Source organism: Erythrolamprus reginae, chromosome 13 (assembly GCF_031021105.1).
Source record: "Erythrolamprus reginae isolate rEryReg1 chromosome 13, rEryReg1.hap1, whole genome shotgun sequence".
Taxonomy (NCBI): Eukaryota; Metazoa; Chordata; class Lepidosauria; order Squamata; family Dipsadidae; genus Erythrolamprus; species Erythrolamprus reginae.
In genome coordinates, this window is record NC_091962.1 from 5,452,968 (window position 1) to 5,477,439 (window position 24,472).

General features: G+C 42.0%; 1 protein-coding gene across 1 annotated transcript in view; it reads right to left on the reverse strand.

Moving 5' to 3' along the window:
- Positions 1-23,440, reverse strand: part of EHBP1L1 (EH domain binding protein 1 like 1) — a 57,548-nt gene extending 34,108 nt beyond the window's left edge. The window contains exons 1-4 of the mRNA XM_070766699.1: positions 23,244-23,440; positions 7,962-8,019; positions 5,227-5,322; positions 2,632-2,685 (exon numbers count right to left, since the gene is read on the reverse strand). Of these exons, the coding sequence (XP_070622800.1) occupies positions 2,632-2,685; positions 5,227-5,322; positions 7,962-8,019; positions 23,244-23,347 (312 nt within the window). The 5' untranslated portion in view covers positions 23,348-23,440. The remainder of the gene's footprint in view (positions 1-2,631; positions 2,686-5,226; positions 5,323-7,961; positions 8,020-23,243) is intronic.
- Between the last annotated feature and the right edge of the window lie 1,032 nt (positions 23,441-24,472).

Here is a 24,472-nt window from a genome sequence, read left to right on the forward strand (position 1 = left end):
TCAGCTGCTGGGCGGCCGAAGGAACCTTCCCTGGGTCTTCCTCGCTGATGCCCCCGCTCGCCCGCCCACCCGCCGCCTGCCAGCAAGAGGGGGAGAGATAGAGAAAGAGAGAGAAGGAAAGAAAGAGATGAGAGAGGGAGGAAGAGAGTGTGAGAGAGGAAGAAGCAAGATAGAGAAAGAGAGAGAGAAAGAAAGATGAGAAAGGAAGGAAGAGAGTGACGTCATCGGGTGGGAAAAATCGCGATATAGCGTTTCGCGAAGAACAAGATCGCGAAAATCGATGGATCACTGTAATGCGTGCAAACCCATTAGGAAAGAAATAAAAGCTTGGAATTTGGGTAGGAGGAGGAGGAAGAAGAGGAGAAGGAGAGTCGCTGCCGAAGGAAGAAGGTGAAGGGGGGGGATCAAAAAAATCCAAAACTTTAAGGCTTAAAAAAAATACACCTGGCGCGAGGCTGCCTCCCGTACACTGCGCCAGAGAGAGAAACCCAGGGGGAATGGCAGGAAACTGGCCAGGCCTTTGTGCCGCTCTCCAATTTCCTGGGAATTTTTTTCCAAGCTCGGGTTCTTAAGTAGAAAATGGTTCTTAAGATGAGGCAAAATAAAAATCTTGAACACCCGGTTCTTATCTAGAAAAGTTCTTAAGTAGAGGTGTTCTTAGGTAGAGGCACCACTGTATAGTTATAAACACAACAACAATACTTAAAATCAATCATATATAAAATGTTATTTTCTTATTACTCACTCAATGAAGGCTCTTATCCTCATCTAAAAATTTCTATTAATTTTATACAACATTGTCAATTCCTAAAAATATAAATAAAAATTCTTTCTCTCCATCTTACTGTAAAAAGTTAACATTACATCAATGCAAAGAATAATAAAATCTCCTTTTTCTAAATTTTAATATTGTATCATATAGCTAATAAAAAATTCTATGTGTATATCTTTAGTAAAAGAAACTATTCATAATATATCACCTACTTCATGAAATAAAGTACTATATGGTTTTTGTGTTATATCATTATATAGTGCTACCACCCATTTTTCACTGCAGTCCCCAGATCACCATTCGAATCCAAAACTGAAATATTTCCCCAAAAATTATAAAAGCAGAAATTACTCCTGTCGAGGCCAGTTCAAAATGAAAATTAAGCTGTAAACAGATGTCTAAATAAGCTTTCTGAAGAAAGCCTTCCAATCCATCAAATTTGTGTGAAAAGGTTGGGAAGAAGGAAAGAGGGATTTCCAGTGGCAGGGAATTCCACAGTTGAGAAGTAACCTTCTGTGGGTTCCAGCCATCTTTGTCTCAAAAAGCAACAAAAGATTTTAAAAAGAAGTCGAGAATTAATTTTTAAAAAGTACCTGGATGCTTTCCATATTTCTTTGCCAACATGTACAGATAATCCTCGACTTACAACAATTCATTTAGCGACTGCTCAAAGTTTCAGTGGCCCTGAAAAAAATTACTCGGGACGGTGTCCTCGTACCTATGACCATTATAGCATCTTCATAGTCACATGATCAAAATTCAGGCGCTAGGCCAGTGTTTTTCAACCAGTGTGCCATGGCACACTAGTGTGCTGCGAGACATAGTCAGGTGTGCCGTGAAGCTCAGAGAGAGAAAGAAAGGAAGAGAGAGAGAAAGAGAGAAAGAAAGCAAGAGAGAGAGAGAGAAAGAAAGCAAGAGAAAGAGCGAGAGAGAGAAAGAGAACAAGAGAGAAAGCAAGAGAGAGAGAAAGAGAACAAGAAAAAGAAAGCAAGAGAGAAAGCAAGAGAGAAAGCAAGAGAGAGAAAGAAAGCAAGAGAGAGAAAGAGAGGGAGGGAAGGAGAGAGAGAGAAACATAGAGGGAGGTAGGGAGGGAGAGAGAAAGGGAGCAAAAAAGAGAGGAAGGAAGAGAAAGAAAGAGGGATGGAGAGAGAGAAAGAAAGATGAAGGGAGAAAGACGGAGAGAGAAATAGAGCGAAAGGAAGGAAGAGAGAGAGAGAGAGATTTTTTTTGTCCAAACTTTTTTTAGCCCCCCCCCCCCCCCCCCGCTCAATGTGCCCCAGGGTTTCGTAAATGTAAAAAATGTGCCGCGGCTCAAGAAAGGTTGAAAATCACTGCGCTAGGCAGCCAGCATGTAATGCTTATTAAAATATAAGGGTTCACAATAACCACCAATAAGGCTGGAAATAACCAATAAGGCTGGAAAGCTAATTTCTGGTCATAAAAGTACCTCCATTTAGGAACCATAATAACTTATGTTAGACATTCTGTGTATACATAGCACCACAAACAAAGAGTACAGTCACCATGTGCGTTACTGCTTAACTGCTCAACTGTAAGAGGAAACTGGAAACTCTACTTAGAACAAAAGAGCAAATACCATAGATTCAAAATTGTAAACACTGTCATCTACTGACGGAATACTGCTGCAGTTTCAACTTATGACCATAATTCTGGGCTCAATCATGGTCATAGGTCAAGTACTGTTTGACTTAAAACTGTTTGATTTAAAATAATAATAATACCAGGCAACAAAAGATCCCAGGCCCATTTCCAAAAAAGTATTTGTCCCCATCAATTTTGCTACAAAATCTCCCCGTCCTTTATCTGGGCAAAATCAAAATCCAAGATTTGAAACGTACATTTTCTACTACGAAAGTCCAATCTTTATCTTCGTATTCTTCCACGTGAGGGTCCTGAAAGAGAGAGAAGGGTGAGGAGTCAGCAGGAGGAATGATGTTCAACGTGAAAAACACCCAAAATTGGATCCCCATCCTCATTTACATATAGGGACATCCATTGGCAATAAGGCACAATTTAATAGGATAGGGTTGGAAGGGACCTTGGAGGTCTTCTAGTCCAACCCTCGGCTCCAGCAGGAGACCTTATACTATTCCAAATAAACAGCTGTCTAATCCCTCGTTCAGTGAAGGAGCACCCTCAACTTATAGTGGCAAGTGGTTCCACTGGTTAATTGTACTCACTGTCAATCAATCAGAATACAGTTTGGAGGGACCTTGGATGTTTTTATTTTATTTTTTATTTATTTATTTATTTAGTCCAATACACAATGAGGGTTTTAGCGGGTATATATCAATATACACATAGTAAAATACATGATGAAGGTTATAGAGGAGATACTCATAGTAAAATATATCTAAGAAATAATAGAAAAGAAGATAAAGTAATAGAACATATCAATGACAGAATAGAAAAGAAGATATAGGAATAGAAGAAAGATATAGGAATAGAAGAAAGATATAGGAGATATAGGAGAGCAGTAGGACAGGGGACGGAAGGCACTCTAGTGCACTTGTACTCGCCCCTTACTGACCTCTTAGGAATCTCGAGAGGTCAACCGTAGATAATCTAAGGGTAAAGTGTTGGGGGTGACACTATGGAGTCCGGTAATGAGTTCCACGCTTCGACAACTCAGTTACTGAAGTCATATTATTTACAGTCAAGTTTGGAGCGGTTAATATTAAGTTTAAATCTGTTGTGTGCTCTTGTGTTGTTGTGGTTGAAGCTGAAGTAGTCGCCGACAGGCAGGACATTGCAGTATATGATTTTGTGGGCAATACTTAGATCTTGTTTAAGGCGTCTTAGTTCTAGGCTTTCTAGGACCAGGATTGAAAGTCTAGTCTCGTAGGGTATTGTGTTTCGAGTGGAGGAGTGAAGGGCTCTTCTGGTGAAGTATCTTTGGACATTTTCAAGGGTGTTAATGTCTGAGATGCGATATGGGTTCCAAACAGATGAGCTGTATTCGAGGATGGGTCTGGCAAAAGTTTTGTAAGCTCTGGTAAGTAGTGTGAGATTGCCAGAGCAGAAGCTACGTAGGATTAGGTTTACAACTCTTGAAGCCTTCTTGGCTATGTTGTTGCAGTGGGCTTTGGCACTTAAATCTTCTAGTCCAACCCACTGCCCAAGCAGGAGGGCATGAGCGCTGCTGTGATGGGTGCCCAAGGTGCTTACTGAAGCAAACAAAATCGACGCCCGAGAATTTCTTGACCATTTCGAGATTGAAGGCAAGGCTTTCCTCAACTGTATACCTACAGGAGATGAAACTTGGGCTTATCACCCTACTCCAGAGAGCAAACGTCCATCAAGGCAGTGGCGCCCTGCCCATTAGCCAAAAAAATTCAAAACTCAGCAATCGGCGAGAAAAATCTTGGGCACCCATCGCGCACGAATCTTGGGTACCTATCGCAGCGGCATTCATGCCCTTAGCATTCAGATAGCGCATTACAGTGCGCACTTCGCACTTGGAAGGAAACGGAATGAGGACGCTCATCTCTAACCTTCACCACAATGCCAGTCAATGACCTACTGACCACTGGCACTGCACGTTCTCTTCCGCTGACTTCCCGCTACATGATAGTAATTTCCACCTTCCCCCACGAACCTTTCCCGCGAGAGCTACGGGCCCTGTAACCTTACTTTCCAGATAACCCTCGTAGTTAACAGACTGGTAACATTTCCCCGTGCTTACTTTATAAATTTCTTGTTATTATTATTTTTTATAGATAATCTTAAAAAAAGAAAGATAAGGGGAGGGAAAGAAAAATAATCATGACAAAATGGAAAAAGCAATAACAGTACAAACAGAATAATATATAAAAGTGTACAGCTTCCATAGTGGTGAATATTAATACATAATAAAAGTATGAAAAGAAAAGGGTACTTTAAGGCTTTTTTCATTATATTCATAGAGTTAATTATTAGTAATCAATTGTATCGATTTAAAGTCTGTTTAAGTCTTGTAAAATCAATATTCACATTTTTTGGTTCAGTCTTAAAGATATCACATTTTTAGAAATTTTTAACGGGGGACGAAGAAAGGGAAGAGGAAGAAAGGGGAAAAAGGGGGGGGAAATGTAGAAGAAAGAAAGAAAAAGTAGGGAAACAAAGAGAGAGAGAAAGAGACTGAGAAGAAAAGAAGAGAAAACCAGCGAAAGGCTGGTACATCATTGTTATACGACCTTGAGTCCGTATTTATCTTTAGTATATTACAGTATTCCCTTTCTTAGAGTAGTTGTAGAATTCTATCAATTAATTTTAGGGTTGTGAGTGTAGGTTATTCCAATGTTACATATGAGTTCCTTGTTATTTAAACATTCTATCCATACTGTTCAGTCTTTATTTTCGGTATATTGTTGTTAATCTAATGCTACCTCCTTAAGTCTAGTTCTGAATCCTGGTCCTGAGACGCCGCGGTGAGACGAACGCAGCTCGCTTACCCGATAAAGCGTGACCATAATATCCACGTTTTCTGGTACCATCCATACCACCTCGCCGCGGTAAGGGTTCTTGATGCCTGGTTGCCAGCTGTGAGCCTGCCAACAACCGAAACAAAAAGAGCTTAATTTCTTTTTTTTTTTAAAAACCCACTAAACACAAAATATTTTAGTATTGGATTTTGTTGTACTACTGTTTTACTGCTCTTGTTAGCTGCCCTGAGTCTGCGGAGAGGGGCGGCATACAAATCCAATTAATAATAATAATAATAATAATAATAATAATAATAATAATAATATACCATATCAGATGCACCCTTTTCCTCCCTAAAAGAGGTTGATAATTTGGGAGCATCTTGTACTCTGAATGTAGCTTTTCCCACCCCCCAACTTTAACGAGCTGCTAACAATCTTCCCAGCTCTTACCTTGCAGGCTCTTTCATTGTTACTCTCTGCAAAGAATGTTTTCCAAGCCATGAGTCTTTGCAGGGTTTTTTTCATTGCTCTAACTTGCTCTGAATAAGTTTCTTTCCAGCCCTAACCAGGTGCTAACGATGTTCCCAGCTCTTACCCGCTTGCAAGCTCTTTCATTGTTACTCTCTGCGAAGAATGTTTTCCAAACCCTGTCTTTGTAGGGGGGTTTTCATTGCTTTACTTGCTCCGAATGTTTCTTTCCAGACCAACGAGGTGCTAACGATGATCCCAGCTCTTACCGGCTTGCAAGCTCTTTCATTGTTACTCTCTCCAAAGAATATTTTCCAAGTCCTAAGTCTTTGCAGGGTTTTTTCCATAGTTCTACTTGCCCCGACTGTTTCTTTCCAGATGCTAACGATGTTCCCAGCTCTTACTGGCTTGCAAGCTCTTTCATTGTTACTCTCTCCAAAGAATATTTTCCAAGTCCTAAGTCTTTGCAGGGTTTTTTCCATAGTTCTACTTGCCCCGACTGTTTCTTTCCAAATGCTAACGATGTTCCCAGCTCTTACTGGCTTGCAAGCTCTTTCATTGTTACTCTCTCCAAAGAATATTTTCCAAGTCCTAAGTCTTTGCAGGGTTTTTTCCATAGTTCTACTTGCCCCGACTGTTTCTTTCCAGATGCTAACGATGTTCCCAGCTCTTACCGGCTTGCAAGCTCTTTCATTGTTACTCTCTCCAAAGAATATTTTCCAAGTCCTAAGTCTTTGCAGGGTTTTTTCCATAGTTCTACTTGCCCCGACTGTTTCTTTCCAAATGCTAACGATGTTCCCAGCTCTTACTGGCTTGCAAGCTCTTTCATTGTTACTCTCTCCAAAGAATATTTTCCAAGTCCTAAGTCTTTGCAGGGTTTTTTCCATAGTTCTACTTGCCCCGACTGTTTCTTTCCAGATGCTAACGATGTTCCCAGCTCTTACCGGCTTGCAAGCTCTTTCATTGTTACTCTCTCCAAAGAATATTTTCCAAGTCCTAAGTCTTTGCAGGGTTTTTTCCATAGTTCTACTTGCCCCGACTGTTTCTTTCCAGATGCTAACGATGTTCCCAGCTCTTACTGGCTTGCAAGCTCTTTCATTGTTACTCTCTCCAAAGAATATTTTCCAAGTCCTAAGTCTTTGCAGGGTTTTTTCCATAGTTCTACTTGCCCCGACTGTTTCTTTCCAAATGCTAATGATGTTCCCAGCTCTTACTGGCTTGCAAGCTCTTTCATTGTTACTCTCTCCAAAGAATATTTTCCAAGTCCTAAGTCTTTGCAGGGTTTTTTCCATAGTTCTACTTGCCCCGACTGTTTCTTTGCAGATGCTAACGATGTTCCCAGCTCTTACTGGCTTGCAAGCTCTTTCATTGTTACTCTCTCTGAATTTTTTTAAGCCCTAACCAGGGGATCAAACAATGTGCTGAAGCTGACCAGACTAAAAACAGTAGCCAGATGAATACCGGCTAAGCAGATTCTTCTCCCTATTTTCCTCCTCAAAACGAAAAATACGGTAACACAAAATATGCAGGCAATCCCCCCTTTACGATCATAATTGAGCCCAAAATTTGCATTGCTAAATTGAAAGGTTTGTTAAGAGAGTTTTGGATTCATTTTACGACCTTTCTTGGCTAAGCAGTTAAGGAAATCACTGCGGGGGTTTAAGCTTAATCATTACATGGTTGCTAAATGGATCTGCTTTGCCCCATGGACTTTGTTGTACAAGGATGCAAAAGAGGATCACAGGGAGGAGGGGGGTGTCCCTGACTGGCAATTGACTTATATTTATGACACTGTGACCATCATAAATAGGGGTCAGTTGCCAAAAGTCTGAATTTTGATCACGCAACAGTTGCAAGTTTGAAAAATGGCCCCAAGTGGCTTTTTTCACCACCGTCGTAACTTCGAGTGGTCACTAAATGAACTGTCGTAACTCGAGTGCTGCCTGTCTGTGAGGCCTCTCCTATTATTGACGGAGATTCTCAATCTTCCAGGTCATGGCTGTCTTAAAACTGCTTTTCCAAACTTCCTTATTTTTATTTGAAAAACGCTGTCGCTTCTCGTCTATGAAACTTCTTTGAAACTTGGACAAGTAATGTTTTCAAAGGAAAAAAAAATCAGTTTCCTTTTTGCAAAAGCCCCTTTGAGACACGCTCTCCTAGTATGCCATAGATCAAATTCTAGCAAAAGTTTGAGGTCATTGTTATTTCATTATTTATTAAATTTATATGCCACTTTGAGGCGGTTCGTTCCCCCTGCAGATAAAAGAAATCGTTTTTAAGCCCCGCAAAATCACCTTGGAGCAAATCCGTCGATTCCTCCGTGTCCAAACCACGATTAGCTTGTCCGGCTGCCTGTGGTTGGGAGAGAGGAAAAAGAGTCAGCCGCAGACGCCAAAACCCCAAAATGACCAAGCCACTAGTCCACAAGATTTCATTGTCGATTAGGGTTGAAATGAGCACACGGGGAGCAGGTTAATGTGGTGATATTGACAAAATTGAACGGGTCCAAAGACGGGCTACAAGAATGGTGGAAGGTCTTAAGCATAAAACGTATCAGGAAAGACTTCATGAACTCCATCTGTATAGTCTGGAGGACAGAAGGAAAAGGGGGGACATGATCGAAACATTTAAATATGTTAAAGGGTTAAATAAGCTCCAGGAGGGAAGTGTTTTTAATAGGAAAGTGAACACAAGAAGAAGGGGACACAGTCTGAAGTTAGTTGGGGGAAAGATCAAAAGCAACGTGAGGAAATATTATTTTACTGAAAGAGTAGTAGATCCTTGGAACAAACTTCCAGCAGACGTGGTTGGTAAATCCACAGTAACTGAATTTAAACATGCCTGGGATAAACATATATTCATTGTAAGATAAAATACAGGAAATAGTATAAGGGCAGACTAGATGGACCATGAGGTCTTTTTCTGCCGTCAGTCTTCTATGTTTTTAAGTATAACCAATGGGGATCTCCAGAGGCTTGGTAGTAGGATCTCACACACATACTGTGTATACATACACATACACGCACACACAAATTTAGGGAAATTATATACAATTTCTTCTAGAATAGACCTTCACAAACTGAAAGTCTTAAAAGGTGTTGACTTAAAATCCCATAATCCCCCAGCCAGCATGCTTTAAGATGGGTGGACTTCAACTCCCACAATTCCCCAACTGGCATGCTTTAAGATGGTGGACTTCACCTCCCATAATCCCCCAGCCAGCATGCTTTAAGATGGGTGGACTTCAACTCCCAGAATTCCCCAGCCAGCTTGCTTTGAGATCATTGGACTTCCACTCCCAGAATCCCCCAGCCAGCATGCTTTAAGATAGACTGACTACAACTCCCAGAATTCCTCAACCAACATGGGCTGCCTGGGGATACCTGGGGCTTGAAGTCCATGCATCTTACCTGAATGTCACCCACTGTGTCTCCAAGGAAAGGAGAGAAGCAACTTAGAACTAAGGAAAAAATTCCTGACAGTTAGAACAATTAACCCGTGGAACTGCCGGCCTCCAGAAGTTGTGAATTCTCCAACTCTGGAAGTTTTAAAGCAGATGTTGGATAACCATCTGCCTGAAGTAGTGTAGGGTTTCCTGCCTAAGCAGGGGGGTTGGACTAGAAGACCTCCAAGGTCCCTTCCAACTCTGTTGTAGTTGTAGTTGTCGTTATTATTATTATGAATAAGGAATGACACAAGTATGGGGGCAAGATTCCTGGAGTGAGAATATCCAACTTGCCATTAACAATATGCAATGGCTATTATTATTATTATTATCATCATCATCATCATCATCATTATCATTATTATAAGTAAGGACTGACACAAATATGGGACAAGTTTCCTTAAGTGAGAATATCCAACTTGCCATTAACAATATGCGACAGCCATTAACAAGGATGACTCTCAGATTAAGATGGGTGGAGTTTAACGCTTGCTGGCTTGGGAATTCTGGGAGTTGAAGTCCAAACCTGTAGAGCAGACCTGGGCAAAATGCGGCCCGAGGGCCGGATGCAGCCCGCCTGCTGTTCAAGATTTAATACTGTTCTGGGTCCTGTTCTTTTTAATATGTTTGTGAGTGACATAGGGGAAGGTTTGGTAGGGAAGGTTTGCCTATTTGCCGATGACTCTAAAGTGTGCAATAGGGTTGATATTCCTGGAGGCATCTGTAATATGGTAAATGATTTAGCTTTACTAGATAAATGGTCAAAGCAATGGAAACTGCAGTTTAATGTTTCCAAATGTGAAATACAGTGTTCCCTCGATTTTCGCGGGTTCGAACTTCGCGAACAGCCTATACCACGGTTTTTAAAAAAATATTAATTAAAAAAATACTTCGCGGTTTTTTTCCTATACCACGGTTTCCCCCACCCAATGATGTCATATGTCTTCGCCAAACTAATAATTTTTGCAAATAAATAACAAAAAAAATGATTATTGTTAATAAATAATTATGTTTATAAATATCAGGATCACTAAGTGTCTTATTCAATGGTGAGTACCAGTAATAATGATGAGTAAATGGTTGCTAAGGGAAAGAGAAATTGCAGTTTAGAGGTTTAAAGTGTTAAGGGATGGCTTGTGATACTGTCCATAGCCAAAAATGGTGTATTTACTTCCGCATCTCTACTTCGCGGAAATTCGACTTTCACAGGCGGTCTCGGAAAGCATTCCCCGCGGAAATCGAGGGAACACTGTAATGCACTTGGGGAAAAGGAATCCTCAATCTGAGTATTGTATTGGCAGTTCTGTGTTAGCAAAAACTTCAAAAGAAAAGGATTTAGGGGTAGTGATTTCTGACAGTCTCAAAATGGGTGAACAGTGCAGTCAGGCGGTAGGGAAAGCAAGTAGGATGCTTGGCTGCATAGCTAGAGGTATAACAAGCAGGAAGAGGGAGATTGTGATCCCGCTATATAGAATGCTGGTGAGACCACATTTGGAATAATACTGTGTTCAGTTCTGGAGACCTCACCTACAAAAAGATATTGACAAAATTGAATGGGTCCAAAGACGGGCTACAAGAATGGTGGAAGGTCTTAAGCATAAAACGTATCAGGAAAGACTTCATGAACTCCATCTGTATAGTCTGGAGGACAGAAGGAAAAGCAGGGACATGATCGAAACATTTAAATATATTAAAGGGTTAACTAAGGTCCAGGAGGGAAGTGTTTTTAATAGGAAAGTGAACACAAGAACAAGGGGGCACAATCTGAAGTTAGTTGGGGGAAAGATCAAAAGCAACATGAGAAAATATTATTTTACTGAAAGAGTAGTAGATCCTTGGAACAAACTTCCAGCAGACATGGTAGATAAATCCACAGTAATTGAATTTAAACATGCCTGGGATAAACATATATCCATCCTAAGATAAAATACAGAAAATAGTATAAGGGCAGACTATGGACCATGAGGTCTTTTTCTGCCGTCAGACTTCTATGTTCTATGTTTCTAATACATAATATATAATTATATATATAATATATAATATACTGTATATAATATAATATAATATAATATAATATAATATAATATAATAGTTATAATTTATAATTATAATATAATTAACTCTGTTCTACCCAATAATATACAGTATTGGGTAGAACTGAGTTAATTATATTAATCCGGCCCTCTAAAACCATCCCAATTTCTCATGGGGCCCTATGGCAAAATTAATTGCCCACCCCTGCTGTAGAGGGCAAGAAATACCAGCGGAAAGGTTGGGCAAGGGCTACAGAAACGAGGAAAGGGACAAACTGGGCCTGAGGTAGCTAGTTGCTGACCCCGAGAGACCTGTGACCCATGTGCATTGCACAACCATGCCCTTCTTGATCACAATCACACTTTTCAAGAACGGGCAGTCTCGTTTCCCTGAAGGGCGTAATAGACTCCCCTGTTTGAGCAGTGGGTTGGGCTAGAAGACCTCTAAGGTCCCTTCCGTCTTTGTTAGCCTACGTTCTCGGCTCCGGGTCTCAGAGAGCTCGTCACAAAAGCTTTGCCACCAGATCGAGGGCTGAGCACCAGCTCCTGTCCAGCCCGGGGTTTATCTGCCTCCCCAGTCGTGTGTGGGCGAGGTTCCTGGCCGCTGGAGGAGAAGGGCTGGGCCGCACCCTGTTATGGCAGGGGAGTGTCGCAAGAGCCCAGCTCTGTTAACTTCCCGGCGGAAGCACACGCCTTGCTCCTCTGCACCCGGCCACACTCCTCAGAGGCTAAGGGGTTTTTTAAGCTCCTAAGGAAGCTCCTGAGAGTCTAAGGAAGCTTCTAAGTACGTAAGGAAGCTCCTAAGGCTGCGAGGAACCTTTGAGGAGGCATCTGAGGTTCTAAGGATGCTTCTACGCTCCTGAGGGACCTCCTAAGATCCGGAGGACTCTTTTTAAGTTCTTAAGGAGCCTTCTAAGGTTCTAAGGAATCTTCTAAAGTTCCAAGGAACCTGCGACACTTCTAAGGAATCTTCTAACGTTCTAAGGAAGCTACTACGCTCCTAAGGAATCTCCTAAGGTTCTAAGGAACCTGCTACACTCCTAAGGAATCTTCTAAGGTTCTAACGAAACTTCTACATTCCTAAGGAATCTTCTACGCTCCTAAAGAATCTTCTAAGGTTCTAAGGAACCTACTATACTCCTAAGGAATCTTCTAAAATTCTAAGGAAACTCCTGAGATTCTAAGGAACCTACTAGGCTTCTAAGGAATCTTCTAAGGTTCTAAGGAACTTACTATACTCCTAAGGAATCTTCTAAAATTCTAAGGAAACTCCTAAGATTCTAAGGAACCTACTACGTTCCTAAGGAACCTTCTAAGACTCTAAGGAAACTTCTAAAATTCTAAGGAGCCTTCTAAAATTGTAAGCATGGTAGATTTTTTTGCTACCCCAATTATGCTACCCCAATTTTGCTACCCCAATTGCAATAATTGTTAGGTATTTCATGGGAGGAGTTTGGCTGGTGAATTTTGGGAGTTGGAAGTGGACACGCATCTTAAAGTCAAGGTCAAGGGATCTTTTTCCCCTGGAAGGAGCGATTACGTTATTCACTTCAATTTCTCAGCAGTGTCCTTCCTCCTCATCCCCTTGTTGCTTTGGAAAGATCTGATGCTTCTCTCATTTCTCCTGGCCAGTGGCCAGCAGCTAAATTTAGCTGGGGGAGAAGTGGGGGGGGGGAGTTAGGAAAGTCATTAATCTAGTCAGGTGTTGGGTTTAAATCTGGTTGCTTAAAGCAATCCGATCTCTCTTTGCCACATACATTCCTACTGCCTGAATTCCATTCAATTTCAACCCAGAGCCCTGGGAGGAGAGATATCAATGGTCAGATCTGGGAGTCTTGGGCAGACAAGGAAATATAGTAGGGATCCTCTCTCTGGCTGGCTTTCCCACAACTTTGCAAGACCCGATATTCCATTTATTTTACGCATTAAATCTATTTGCATGAAGCGCTGTCTAGAAACATAGAAACATAGAAGTCTGACGGCAGAAAAAGACCTGATGGTCCATCTAGTCTGCCCTTATACTATTTTCTGTATTTTATCTTACGATGGATATATGTTTATCCCAGGCAGGTTTAAATTCAGTTACTGTGGATTTATCTACCACGTCTGCTGGAAGTTTGTTCCAAGGATCTACTACTCTTTCAGTAAAATAATATTTTCTCATGTTGCTTTTGATCTTTCCCCCAACTAACTTCAGATTGTGTCCCCTTGTCCTTGTGTTCACTTTCCTATTAAAAACACTTCCCTCCTGGACCTTATTTAACCCTTTAACATATTTAAATGTTTCGATCATGTCCCCCCTTTTCCTTCTGTCCTCCAGACTATACAGATTGAGTTCATTGAGTCTTTCCTGATACGTTTTATGCTTAAGACCTTCCTAGATAAGTTTGCTCCAATTCTTCCATCAGGTTCATTTTAGGCCCGGATTAAAAATTAGGGTTTGCTTGGCACAGAGGTCTTCCGGAGGCTGGAAACGTCCCTTTGGTTAGACCGGAAGGCCTGTTTTTTTAAATCTCTTCCCAAGCTTCAGAGCCTTTCTAGGAGCCTAGGGAAGGCAAAAACAGTCCTTCCCTTCCCCGGAGGCTCTCTGGAGGTCAAAAATGGCCCGTTTCCCAACGTGAAACAGGATGTTTCTGGCCTCCGGAAGACTTCCGGTGAGGGGGAGGCCGTTTTCGCTCTCCCAAAGCTCCTAGAAAGGCTCTGAAGCCTAGAGAGCGAAAAACGAGCGTTCCATCGCATACTGGGAGCAGGATGGGGGGGGTCATGCGTGCATGAATTGGGGGGCACATGGAATTATGGGTGTTTAGCAAGTGCGTACGCGACCCCCTCCCCTCCCAGCTCTCTCCTCCCTTTTGGCACGCAAAACAAAAAAATACTCATTATTTATATTTATAAATAAATATTTAGACTTTAAACTTATAGAATTTTATTTTATGAAGTATGGGATATATTATGAATAGTAAAAAAAAAATCAGCAAAAACATGTGATACATATATACATAGTATTTATATGTCACATGTTTTTGCTGAATTTGAAAATTAAGGGAGACTGGGATAGATCTATTTCGGCCTTATTCTGGCCTCATCAGCTAGCCATACCCTCACTGGGACTTGAACTTGCAACCTTGGCCTTGTAAGGCAGAGAATTAACCCAGGGAAGGGTTTTGTGTGTGTGTGTGTGTGTGTGTGTGTGTTTGTGTGTGTCACATTTTGCCCTTATTTTGGCCTCATCAGCTAGCCATACCCTCACTGCAACCCAACAAGACCGACACAGACTTCAGAGGAGAATCAGAACTGCAGAAAAAACAATTGCTGCCAACCTGCCTTCCATTGAGGACCGGTATACTGCACGAGTCAAAAAGAGGGTGGAGAAAATATTTACTAACCCATCGCATCCTGGACACAAACTGTTTCAACTCCTACCTTCAAACCATCTATACAGAGCACTGCACACCAAGACAACTAGATACAAGAACAGTTTTTTCCCGAACGGCATCACTCTGCTAAACAACTAATTTTCTCAACACTGTCAAACTATTTACTACGTCTGTACTAATATTACTACTGTACTAGTTTTTTCTCATCGTTCCTATTACCCATTTCCTCCCACTTATGACTGCCTGACTGTAACTTGTTGCTTGTATCCTTAAGATTTTTATTAATATTGATTGTTTCCTCATTGCTTATTTGGCCCCTAGAATCATTAAGTGTAGTAGCTCATGATTCTTGACAAATGTATCTTTTCTTTTATGTATACAGTACTGAGAGCATCTGCACCAAAGACAAATTCCTTGTATGTGCAATCACACTTGGCCTATAAAGAATTCTATTCTATTCTATTCTATTCCATTCATTCTATTCTATTTTTAATTCTAGTCTAATGTATTTTTAATTCTATTCAATTCTATATTCTATTCTATTCTGTATTCCATTCTATATTCTATTCTATATTCCATTCTATATTCTATTCTATATTCCATTCTATATTCTATTCTATTCTACATTCTATTCTATTCCATTCCATATTCTATACTATTTATTCTATTCCTATTTTTAATTCTTTTCTATTCTCTTCTTAATTCTATTCTCTTGTTTATTCTATTCTATTCTATTCAGGAAGGTGCTTTGGAAAATGACTGACATTATCCGCACGAAGTGTGTTTTACAGACACCAGAATTTCCGGTGAAACGGGCACCATCAAACAGGCTGTGCCCATTGCCCTTCCCCATCCTGGGCACTCCCCGGAGCCGAGGCTGAACCAGGGGGCCTTCCTCCAGGGCAGCGCCTTAGGCGTGGCGTCTCGGAACATGCACAGACGGCCAAATTTAATTACCAAAACCCGCCTCGCGACGGAGTCTGGAGCTTCAAACTCCCGGCGTCTCTCGCAAAGCCAGACTTGGCCCCGTACGCGATGCAGAAAATGGGCCTCTCCTGCCCGAGGCTTGGCACACACCAAACCGTGCCCGGCTGGGGCAATCCAGGTGGCACCAGGAGCAGAAAGCGCTGAGTGGGAAGACACCAGGCTCGTTGCAAAGAAATTGAGACCACAAAGAGACCCTAACCCCCGACTAGGCTGGAGTTTCTTTCTCTTGCAAACTTCCTCCATCCTATCCCTTTCTTTCCTTTTTAGTCCACGGCCGAAGCGTGACTCAATCCCCAGCATATTTCTCTTTTTCTCAACCCTTCCTCCCTCCCCCTTCTTCTTTTCCGTTTTGCAGCTCAAATATTTATCCTTTCCTAAACCTTATAAGGAGGGGGCAACAGAACGGGGCAAGGAGAAGGAGGAGGAGGAGGAGGAGGAGGAGGAGGAAAATAAAAAAAACAAAGACGAATTCTGGGATCTCCTCCACCGGTTTTCCTCCACCCAAAATAAAACCCGCTTTCCAGAAAAACAACAGAGTTTTTTTATCTCTGAACTCTGGAAATCTTTGCAGGGGCCTCTGGATACTACAATGCCTATCATTCCCGGCCGGCATGGCACAAACAGCTCCCAAGCATCCCCAGCATGATGGGACCTGTAATCCAACTTTCCCAAGATGGGAAGAGGAATCGACAGCTCTGCTCCAAACCACCGGCTTTGTGGGTGCACAATGTTTTTTTTTTCTCTTATTTTTCTTTTTGCTAGTATCATGTATATAAATATTATTGTATCTTTGCAGACCTCCAATATGTACTTGACCAAACAAACAAATAAATAAACACAGAAACACACACTCAAAAAATGTGGGGGGAGGATGCTCCCTTGGGGGTGGATCTATCTCCTTGCACAATTTCACCTTTATTTATTTATTTTTTTATTTATTTATTGGATTTAGATGCTTTTTTTAATTATTTTATATTTTTTCCCTCTCCTTTTCTTATTTTCTTCTCCTGTCAAACCTTCTAGGAAGACAGCTGCCTTTGCATAAAGCTAATTCTGGATTAACCAAACCATGGTTTATCAAAAATCCTCAAAGCATGCTGGCTGGGGATTCTGGGAGCTGAAGTCCACCCATCTTAAAGCATGCTGGCTGGGGGGTTCTGGGAATAGAAGTCCACCCATCTTAAAGCATGATGGCTGGGGGATTCTGGGAGTGGAAGTCCACCCATCTTAAAGCATGCTGGCTGGGGGATTCTGGGAATTGAAGTCCACCCATCTTAAAGCATGCTGGCTGGGGGATTCTGGGAGCTGAAGTCCACCCATCTTAAAGCATGCTGGCTGGGGGGTTCTGGGAATAGAAGTCCACCCATCTTAAAGCATGATGGCTGGGGGATTCTGGGAATTGAAGTCCACCCATCTTAAAGCATGCTGGCTGGGGGATTCTGGGAGCTGAAGTCCACCCATCTTAAAGCATGCTGGCTGGGGGATTCTGGGAATTGAAGTCCACCCATCTTAAAGCATGCTGGCTGGGGGGTTCTGGGAGTGGAAGTCCACCCATCTTAAAGCATGCTGGCTGGGGGATTCTGGGAATTGAAGTCCACCCATCTTAAAGCATGCTGGCTGGGGGATTCTGGGAATTGAAGTCCACCCATCTTAAAGCATGCTGGCTGGGGGGTTCTGGGAGTGGAAGTCCACCCATCTTAAAGCATGCTGGCTGGGGGATTCTGGGAATTGAAGTCCACCCATCTTAAAGCATGCTGGCTGGGGGATTCTGGGAATTGAAGTCCACCCATCTTAAAGCATGCTGGCTGGGGGATTCTGGGAATTGAAGTCCACCCATCTTAAAGCATGCTGGCTGGGGGGTTCTGGGAGTGGAAGTCCACCCATCTTAAAGCATGCTGGCTGGGGGATTCTGGGAATTGAAGTCCACCCATCTTAAAGCATGCTGGCTGGGGGATTCTGGGAATTGAAGTCCACCCATCTTAAAGCATGCTGGCTGGGGGGTTCTGGGAATTGAAGTCCACCCATCTTAAAGCATGCTGGCTGGGGGATTCTGGGAATTGAAGTCCACCCATCTTAAAGCATGATGGCTGGGGGATTCTGGGAGCTGAAGTCCACCCATCTTAAAGCATGCTGGCTGGGGGGTTCTGGGAATTGAAGTCCACCCATCTTAAAGCATGCTGGCTGGGGGATTCTGGGAATTGAAGTCCACCCACTAGAAAACTCTCCAAGGCTCCAGCCTTCGCAAAAGTAATTTTAACCTACTGCGCATTTCTTTGTGCTAACATTAGACACACCCTGCCGAGTTTTCAAGCAAATAAACGCAAGGAAATAAAATAAAGCTCCTGAAATAAACAAAGCTCTTGACGTCGGTATAACCCCACATGCTCTCTTTCTGTAAAGGTCAGCACGGTTGTCTTCAGCACGGCCACTCCTCCACCGAGCAGGGGTTGGGCTAAATGACCTCTACGATTCCCCGGAACAGTAAAATAACACGAAGTAAAATTCGTTTAAAAAGCCCAGTAAAATTCCACAAAACCAGCTGTCAAAAGCCTGACATGGCAAAATGATAAAAAGGGGGAAGTTCAGAGGGGGTGGTTCTCAGAGACAGCCCCAAACGTTAATTCCTGCCCAGAATGGACTTTCTGAATGTGAGACCACTAATATCAACAGGCTGAACATTGTCTGCCTGTCTTGTCTGTCTGTCTACTGTCCTGTCCTATCTGTTCCTTCCTTTGTTTATTCGTTCGTTCCTTTTTCTATAATCTATCTATCTCATTTATCTATCATCTCTCTCTCTCTCTTGTATATATATATATCTTTCTTTCTTTTTTCTTTCTATATTTTTTCTTTCTATTATCTATCATCTATCTATCATCTATCCATATACCTTCTGTCTATCTCTTCTTCTATCTATCTATCTATCTATCTATCTATCCATCCATCTCCTGTCTATCTCTCTATCTGTCTGTCCATCCATCCATCCATCTGTCCATCCATCCATCCATCCATCCATCCATCTCCTGTCTATCTCTCTGTCTGTCTGTCTGTCTATCTATATTCCACACAGCATACAAAATCTATCTGCCCATCACCTATTTACCCATCTACCTACCTACCCATCCATCCATCCATCCATCATTCTCTTCTACCCACCTAAATATTTATTTATTTATTAGATTTGTATGTCGCCCCTCTCCTCAGACTCGGGCGGCTCACAACAATAATAAAACAATAATGAACAAATCTAATATTTAAAAGAAAATATCTAAAGATCCATTATTTAAAAACCATACAACACAAGCATACCATACATAAAACTATATAAGCCTGGGGGAGATGTCTCAATTCCCCCATACCTGGCGATATAGGTGGGTCTTAAGCAATTTACGAAAGACAAGGAGGGTGGGGGCAGTTCTGATCTCTGGCGGGAGTTGATTCCAGAGGGCTGGGGCCGCCACAGAGAAGGCTCTTCCTCTGGGGCCCGCCGGATGACATTGTTTAGTCGGGACACGGAGAAGGCCAACTCTGTGGGACCTTATCGGCCACTGGGATTCGTGTGGCAGAAGACGGTCTCGGAGGTATTCTGGTCTGATGCCATGTAGGGCTTTATAGGTCATTACCAACACTTTGAATTGTGACCGGAAACTGATCGGCAGCCAATGCAAGCCACGGAGCTTTGGAGAGACATGGGAGAACCTAGGTAACCCCATAATAGCTCTTGCGGTCGCATTCTGCATGCTTTAAGATGGGTGGACTTCAATTCCCAGAATCCCCCAGCCAGCATGCTTTTCAAAGGTAGCCCCATGTAGAATGCGTTGCAATAGTCGAACCTCGAGGTGATGAGGGCATGAGTGACTGTGAGCAATGACTCCCGGTCCAGATAGGGCCGCAACTGGTGCACCAGGCGAACCTGGGCAAACGCCCCCCTCGCCACAGCCGAAAGATGATGTTCCAATGTTAGCTGTGGATCAAGGAGGACGCCCAAGTTGCGGACCCTCTCCGAGGAGGGCAATAATGGACAGACAGATGGAATTGTCCTTGGGAGGCAAAACCCACAGCCACTCCGTCTTGTCGGGGTTGAGTTTGAGCTACATACCTACCACTCAATTATGTCTTATGTATGTATCTATCTCCAATCTGGCATGTTTAGAGATGAATCTTGCCAAGTAGATATGGAAGGAAGTCAATTGTTTGTGGCGTGATCTACAATTCTACAAAGAACCATGAATGAACAATCAAGTCAGTTGCAGCCTAGACAGTTTAGCAACCCAAAAACCAACAGACCACCAAACTAAAAGACCACCCTGGTCATACTTGTGCACGACCCTTAACCAGGTTAGTGAAAGACACAGACATAATATTTATACAACAGGTCAGATTGGATAATCTCAGTATTTTTCATTATACCATTTCTCCAGCCCGTTAAGCATGAAAGCTGACCTGCCTCACAGGGTTGATGTGTATATGTATGTATGTATTGGTTGCCGATCAATTTCCGGGCACAATTCAAAGTGTTGGTTATGACCTATAAAGCCCTTCATGGCATCGGACCAGAATACCTCCGGGACCGCCTTCTGCCGCACGAATCCCAGCGACCGGTTAGGTCCCACAGAGTTGGCCTTCTCCGGGTCCCGTCGACTAAACAATGTCGTTTAGCGGGACCCAGGAGAAGAGCCTTCTCTGTGGCGGCCCCGACCCTCTGGAACCAACTCCCCCTGGAGTTTTGAACTGCCCCCACCCTCCTTGCCTTTTGTAAAGTTCTTAAGACCCATCTCTGCCGTCAGGCATGGGGGAATTGACACATCTCCCCCGGGCCTATCCAGTTTATACATGGAATGTTTATGTGTGTGTTTGCTTTTAATAATGGGGTTTTTAGTGTTTTTTAAATTATTAGATTTGTTTTTTACATTGTTCTTGTTATTGTTGTGAGCCGCCCCGAGTCTACGGAGAGGGGCGGCATACAAATCTAATAAATAATAATAAAATAATAATAATTTTTATTTTTTATTTTTAGTGCTGGCTGGAGACTTCTGGGTGTTGAAGTCCACATCTCTTAAACTTGTTCAGTTTGAAATGATGGACTTTACCAGGTTTTTCAAAGATGAAAAATAGAATAAAGTATAGAAAATAATAGAAAATAGAATAGAATATAAAATATAAAACAGAATGACATAGCAGAGAATATAAAATAGGATTCGGAATAGAATAGAGTAGAATTGGAGATGGGGGAACCTTGGAGGTTATCTAGTCCAACCCACAAAAGAAGGAGTCCCCCGATCGATGGGAGGCCACTAGGAAATCACAGCTTTGCAGGGAAATCCAAAAGTCATGCCAGGTTTAACCAGACCTCTCTGTGCTATGCTGTCCCACCACTCTATCATTTCCAGGATTGACTACTACATGTCCCTGTCTATGGAACTGCCCTTGAAGACAGCCCCAAAGTGTCACCAGTTGCACAATACCACGCTACATCAAAAATACCATAATTGATGAACACAATTAACCTTTATCCACACTCTCACAGCCTGCATCAAGGCCGCACACAATTTCAAAACTTTCAAAAATACTTTAACCCAGTCCAGAATCCCTCTAATTTGCACCATGGAGGAATTCTGGGACTTGTAGTCTCAATGTCAGAGGTCAAGGGAGACAAGTCAAGTCAACTTGTCTTTGTCAAGTCAAAATGTAACCCTCGGACATTTTCTTATTGTGGACTAGCGACTTGGTACGTCTGGGACAGGAATGTGAGCTTTCCCCAGTATTCAAATATAAAAATATACCGTCAATATGAAGTCAAAGGTGCCAGCCCATAGTTGCAGCACAAATCAAAGACAGTTGCAATGGTATGACTTTATAATTGAATTAAAAAGGTTCTACTCAAATCAACTTGGATTCCAGAAGAGTTTCACAATTATTATTATTTTTCGGACAAGCATTTGGTCATCCTGCCTCTTTCTGTGGTTATTTTTAATCGGGGGGGAATTTTTTTGGGCTTTAAAAAAAAATGTATTTGGCTGTGCTCGTCCCTTACAGCTGTTTTCCACATTCTTCCTGGCTTTCTTTTAATCCTGACGCCAGGCCTTGAGTTATTTACATAACCAAAGCAGGACGGTGTTTTTGAAACACATACAATCCTGTATTAATCTCTTTTCTATCTAACCTCCACTTCCTGGTGTGCAAACTCCACCCATGAATTCTATGCATCTTATTTATTTATTTCTCCCCCCCCCCCCTTTGAAAATTCAAAGCTTAGAGAGAGGAAGTTATATCACGCGAAACTGCCCCTCGTTTTAGCCCTGCCCTACCTGAAAAGGCCCCCAAAAAAACCCCTCCCCTGAAACATGGGAGTTTTTAACATTACAAAACTGTACAATGGAGGTTTCTTCCCCCAAATCGAAAGCGTGGTTCTAGTCCTCATGAAATCCGGCCGAAGAGGAAAAGCCTTCTTTGCAGCCTTCCTCCTCTTCAATGAGAGATTTAAGAGGCCGCCCATTCACACTTGACACTCCTAACCTTGATTCGGTTTAAAAGTGGCTTTCCTCAACCCGAATGGTTGCAAAGGGTTGCAAAAATTACTTCATCCTTAAGTGGTTCAGCAGAAGAGGCGTGTGTAAGTGCACCCATTGCACCCTGGCCCTGTATTTTTATTCTTGTTTGTTTGTTCGTTTTGACAAATTCCAATAAATAAATAAAATAAAAGCAGTTAGTTAGTTAGTTATGTATGTTTGTTTGTTTGTATGTATGTAGTTAGTTATGTCTGTATGTATGTATGTAGTTAGTTATGTATGTACGTATGTAGGTAGTTAGTTAGTTAGTTATGTGTGTTTGTAGTTAGTTATGTATGTATGTTTGTATGTAGTTAGTTAGTTATGTATGTATGTAGTTAGTTATGTATGTATGTTTGTATGTATGTAGTTAGTTATGCATGTATGTAGTTAGTTATGTATGTTAGTTATGTATGTATGTTTGTATGTATGTAGTTAGTTGGTTACTTAGCTAGTTGATTAGTTATGTATGTTTGTATGTATGTATGTATGTAGGTATGTATGTAGTTAGTTAGTTATTATTTATTGGATTTGTATGCCGCCCCGCTCCGCAGACTCGGGGCGGCTAGCAACAATGATAAAAAACAGCATGTAACAGTTATGTATGTATGTAGTTAGTTATGTATGTATGTAGTTAGTTATGTATGCATGTAGTTAGTTATGTATGTTTGTATGTATGTAGTTAGTTGGTTAGTTGATTAGTTATGTATGTTTGTATGTAGTTAGTTAGTTAGCTAGGTAGCCTTCTATGTCGCCCAATACCTTGGTACTCAGGGCGCCTTACAACAAACTAAAATGCAATACAACAATAGTAAGAAGCCAATTAATACCAATTTATAAAACCCCATTATAAAACCATTATAAAACCCCATTTTTGGCTAGGATTCATTTCTCCCCGGGGTAGAAAATCCAAGAAATGGAGGGGGGGAATCGATGTCCCAAATATCAAGGGAGGAGGGGTATGAATCCACTTTTTCCTGCTAAGCCTCCAACAGACCCCCCCACAATAAATAGGAGGGGCTTGCTTCACTCTGTAGTGTGGCCTGTCCTACCTTGCAGGGCGGTTGTTGCCAGCCTCAAGGGGGCGCCTTTGTAAAGGGGGGGTGTCCCCGAAGGATCTCCCACCCACCCTCCATCCTTGCACCGTACACACACACCCGCCCCCCATCCCACGCGGGGCCCGATTCACCATTTCTTGGTGCACTCCACCACCAGCTCCTGGTAGCAGGCGACGAAGCGGAACTTGGCGGCCCGCTTGCCCACGCGCTGCAACCGCTTCCAGACGGAGGTCATGCTGCTGCTGCTGTTGCTGCTGCCTTCACGGGCGGCCCCCCATTTGTCCCGACGCCTCCGGCCGGCTGCCCCAGCAAGGAAGTCCCGGGCGGGCGAGCGAGAAGCGAGAAAGTTTGCAAGGCGGAGGAAGCAGGCGCGCCGGAGCCCCGCAGGGGGGCGTGGCTCATGGAGGGAGGGGGCGTGGCCGGCAGGGGGCGTGGCCGGGCACTGCCCCTCCCCTCTAGCCAAAGTAAAAGCGTTAAGTTTAACTTTTGGTGGGGGTTAAGTGGGGCGGTGTACTACACACCTGGAATGGAATTAAAAAAATAGAGTGCAATTGAAAATAGAATAGAGAAAATACCGGAATATAGAATAGAATAATTTAGCAGAAAATGCAGAATAACGGAATGGAGTGGAGTAGAATAGAGGAAAGAATAGAATAGAATAGAATAGAATAGGGAAAATACCAGAATATAGAATAAAATAATTTAGCATAAATTGCAGAATAAAGGAGTGGAGTAGAGTAGAATAGAGGAAATAATAGAATAGAGTAGAGTAGAACAGAACAGAACAGAATAGAGGAAATACCGTAATATGGAATAGAACAATTTAGCAGAAAATATAGAAGAACGGAAAGAGAACAGAACAGAATGGAAGGGAACAGAATAGAATAGGCTGTAAAGCATTGTGAAGTGGTATATGCATCTAAATGCTATTGATATTGCTAATAGAATAGAATAGAATAATAGAGTAGAATAGAATACGGAATGGAATATATAAAAAATAATATAAAATAGAATAACATAGCGCAGAATAGGATTCAGAAGAGATTATAATAGAATTAAAAATAGAATAGAATTGAAAAGGAAATAGAATATAGAAAATACCGTAATACAGAATAGAATAACCTAGCATAGAATATAGAATAAAATAACCTAGCATAGAATATAGAATAGAATTCAAAATAGAATAGAATTCAAAATGAAATAGAATATATAAAATACCCTAATATAGAATAGAATAACTTAGCATAGAATATAGAATGGAATAGAATTCAAAACAGGATAGAATTAAAAAAAAATAAAATAGAATAAAGAAAACAGCCTAATATAGAATAGAATAGAGTTGGAAAGAAACTTGGAGGTC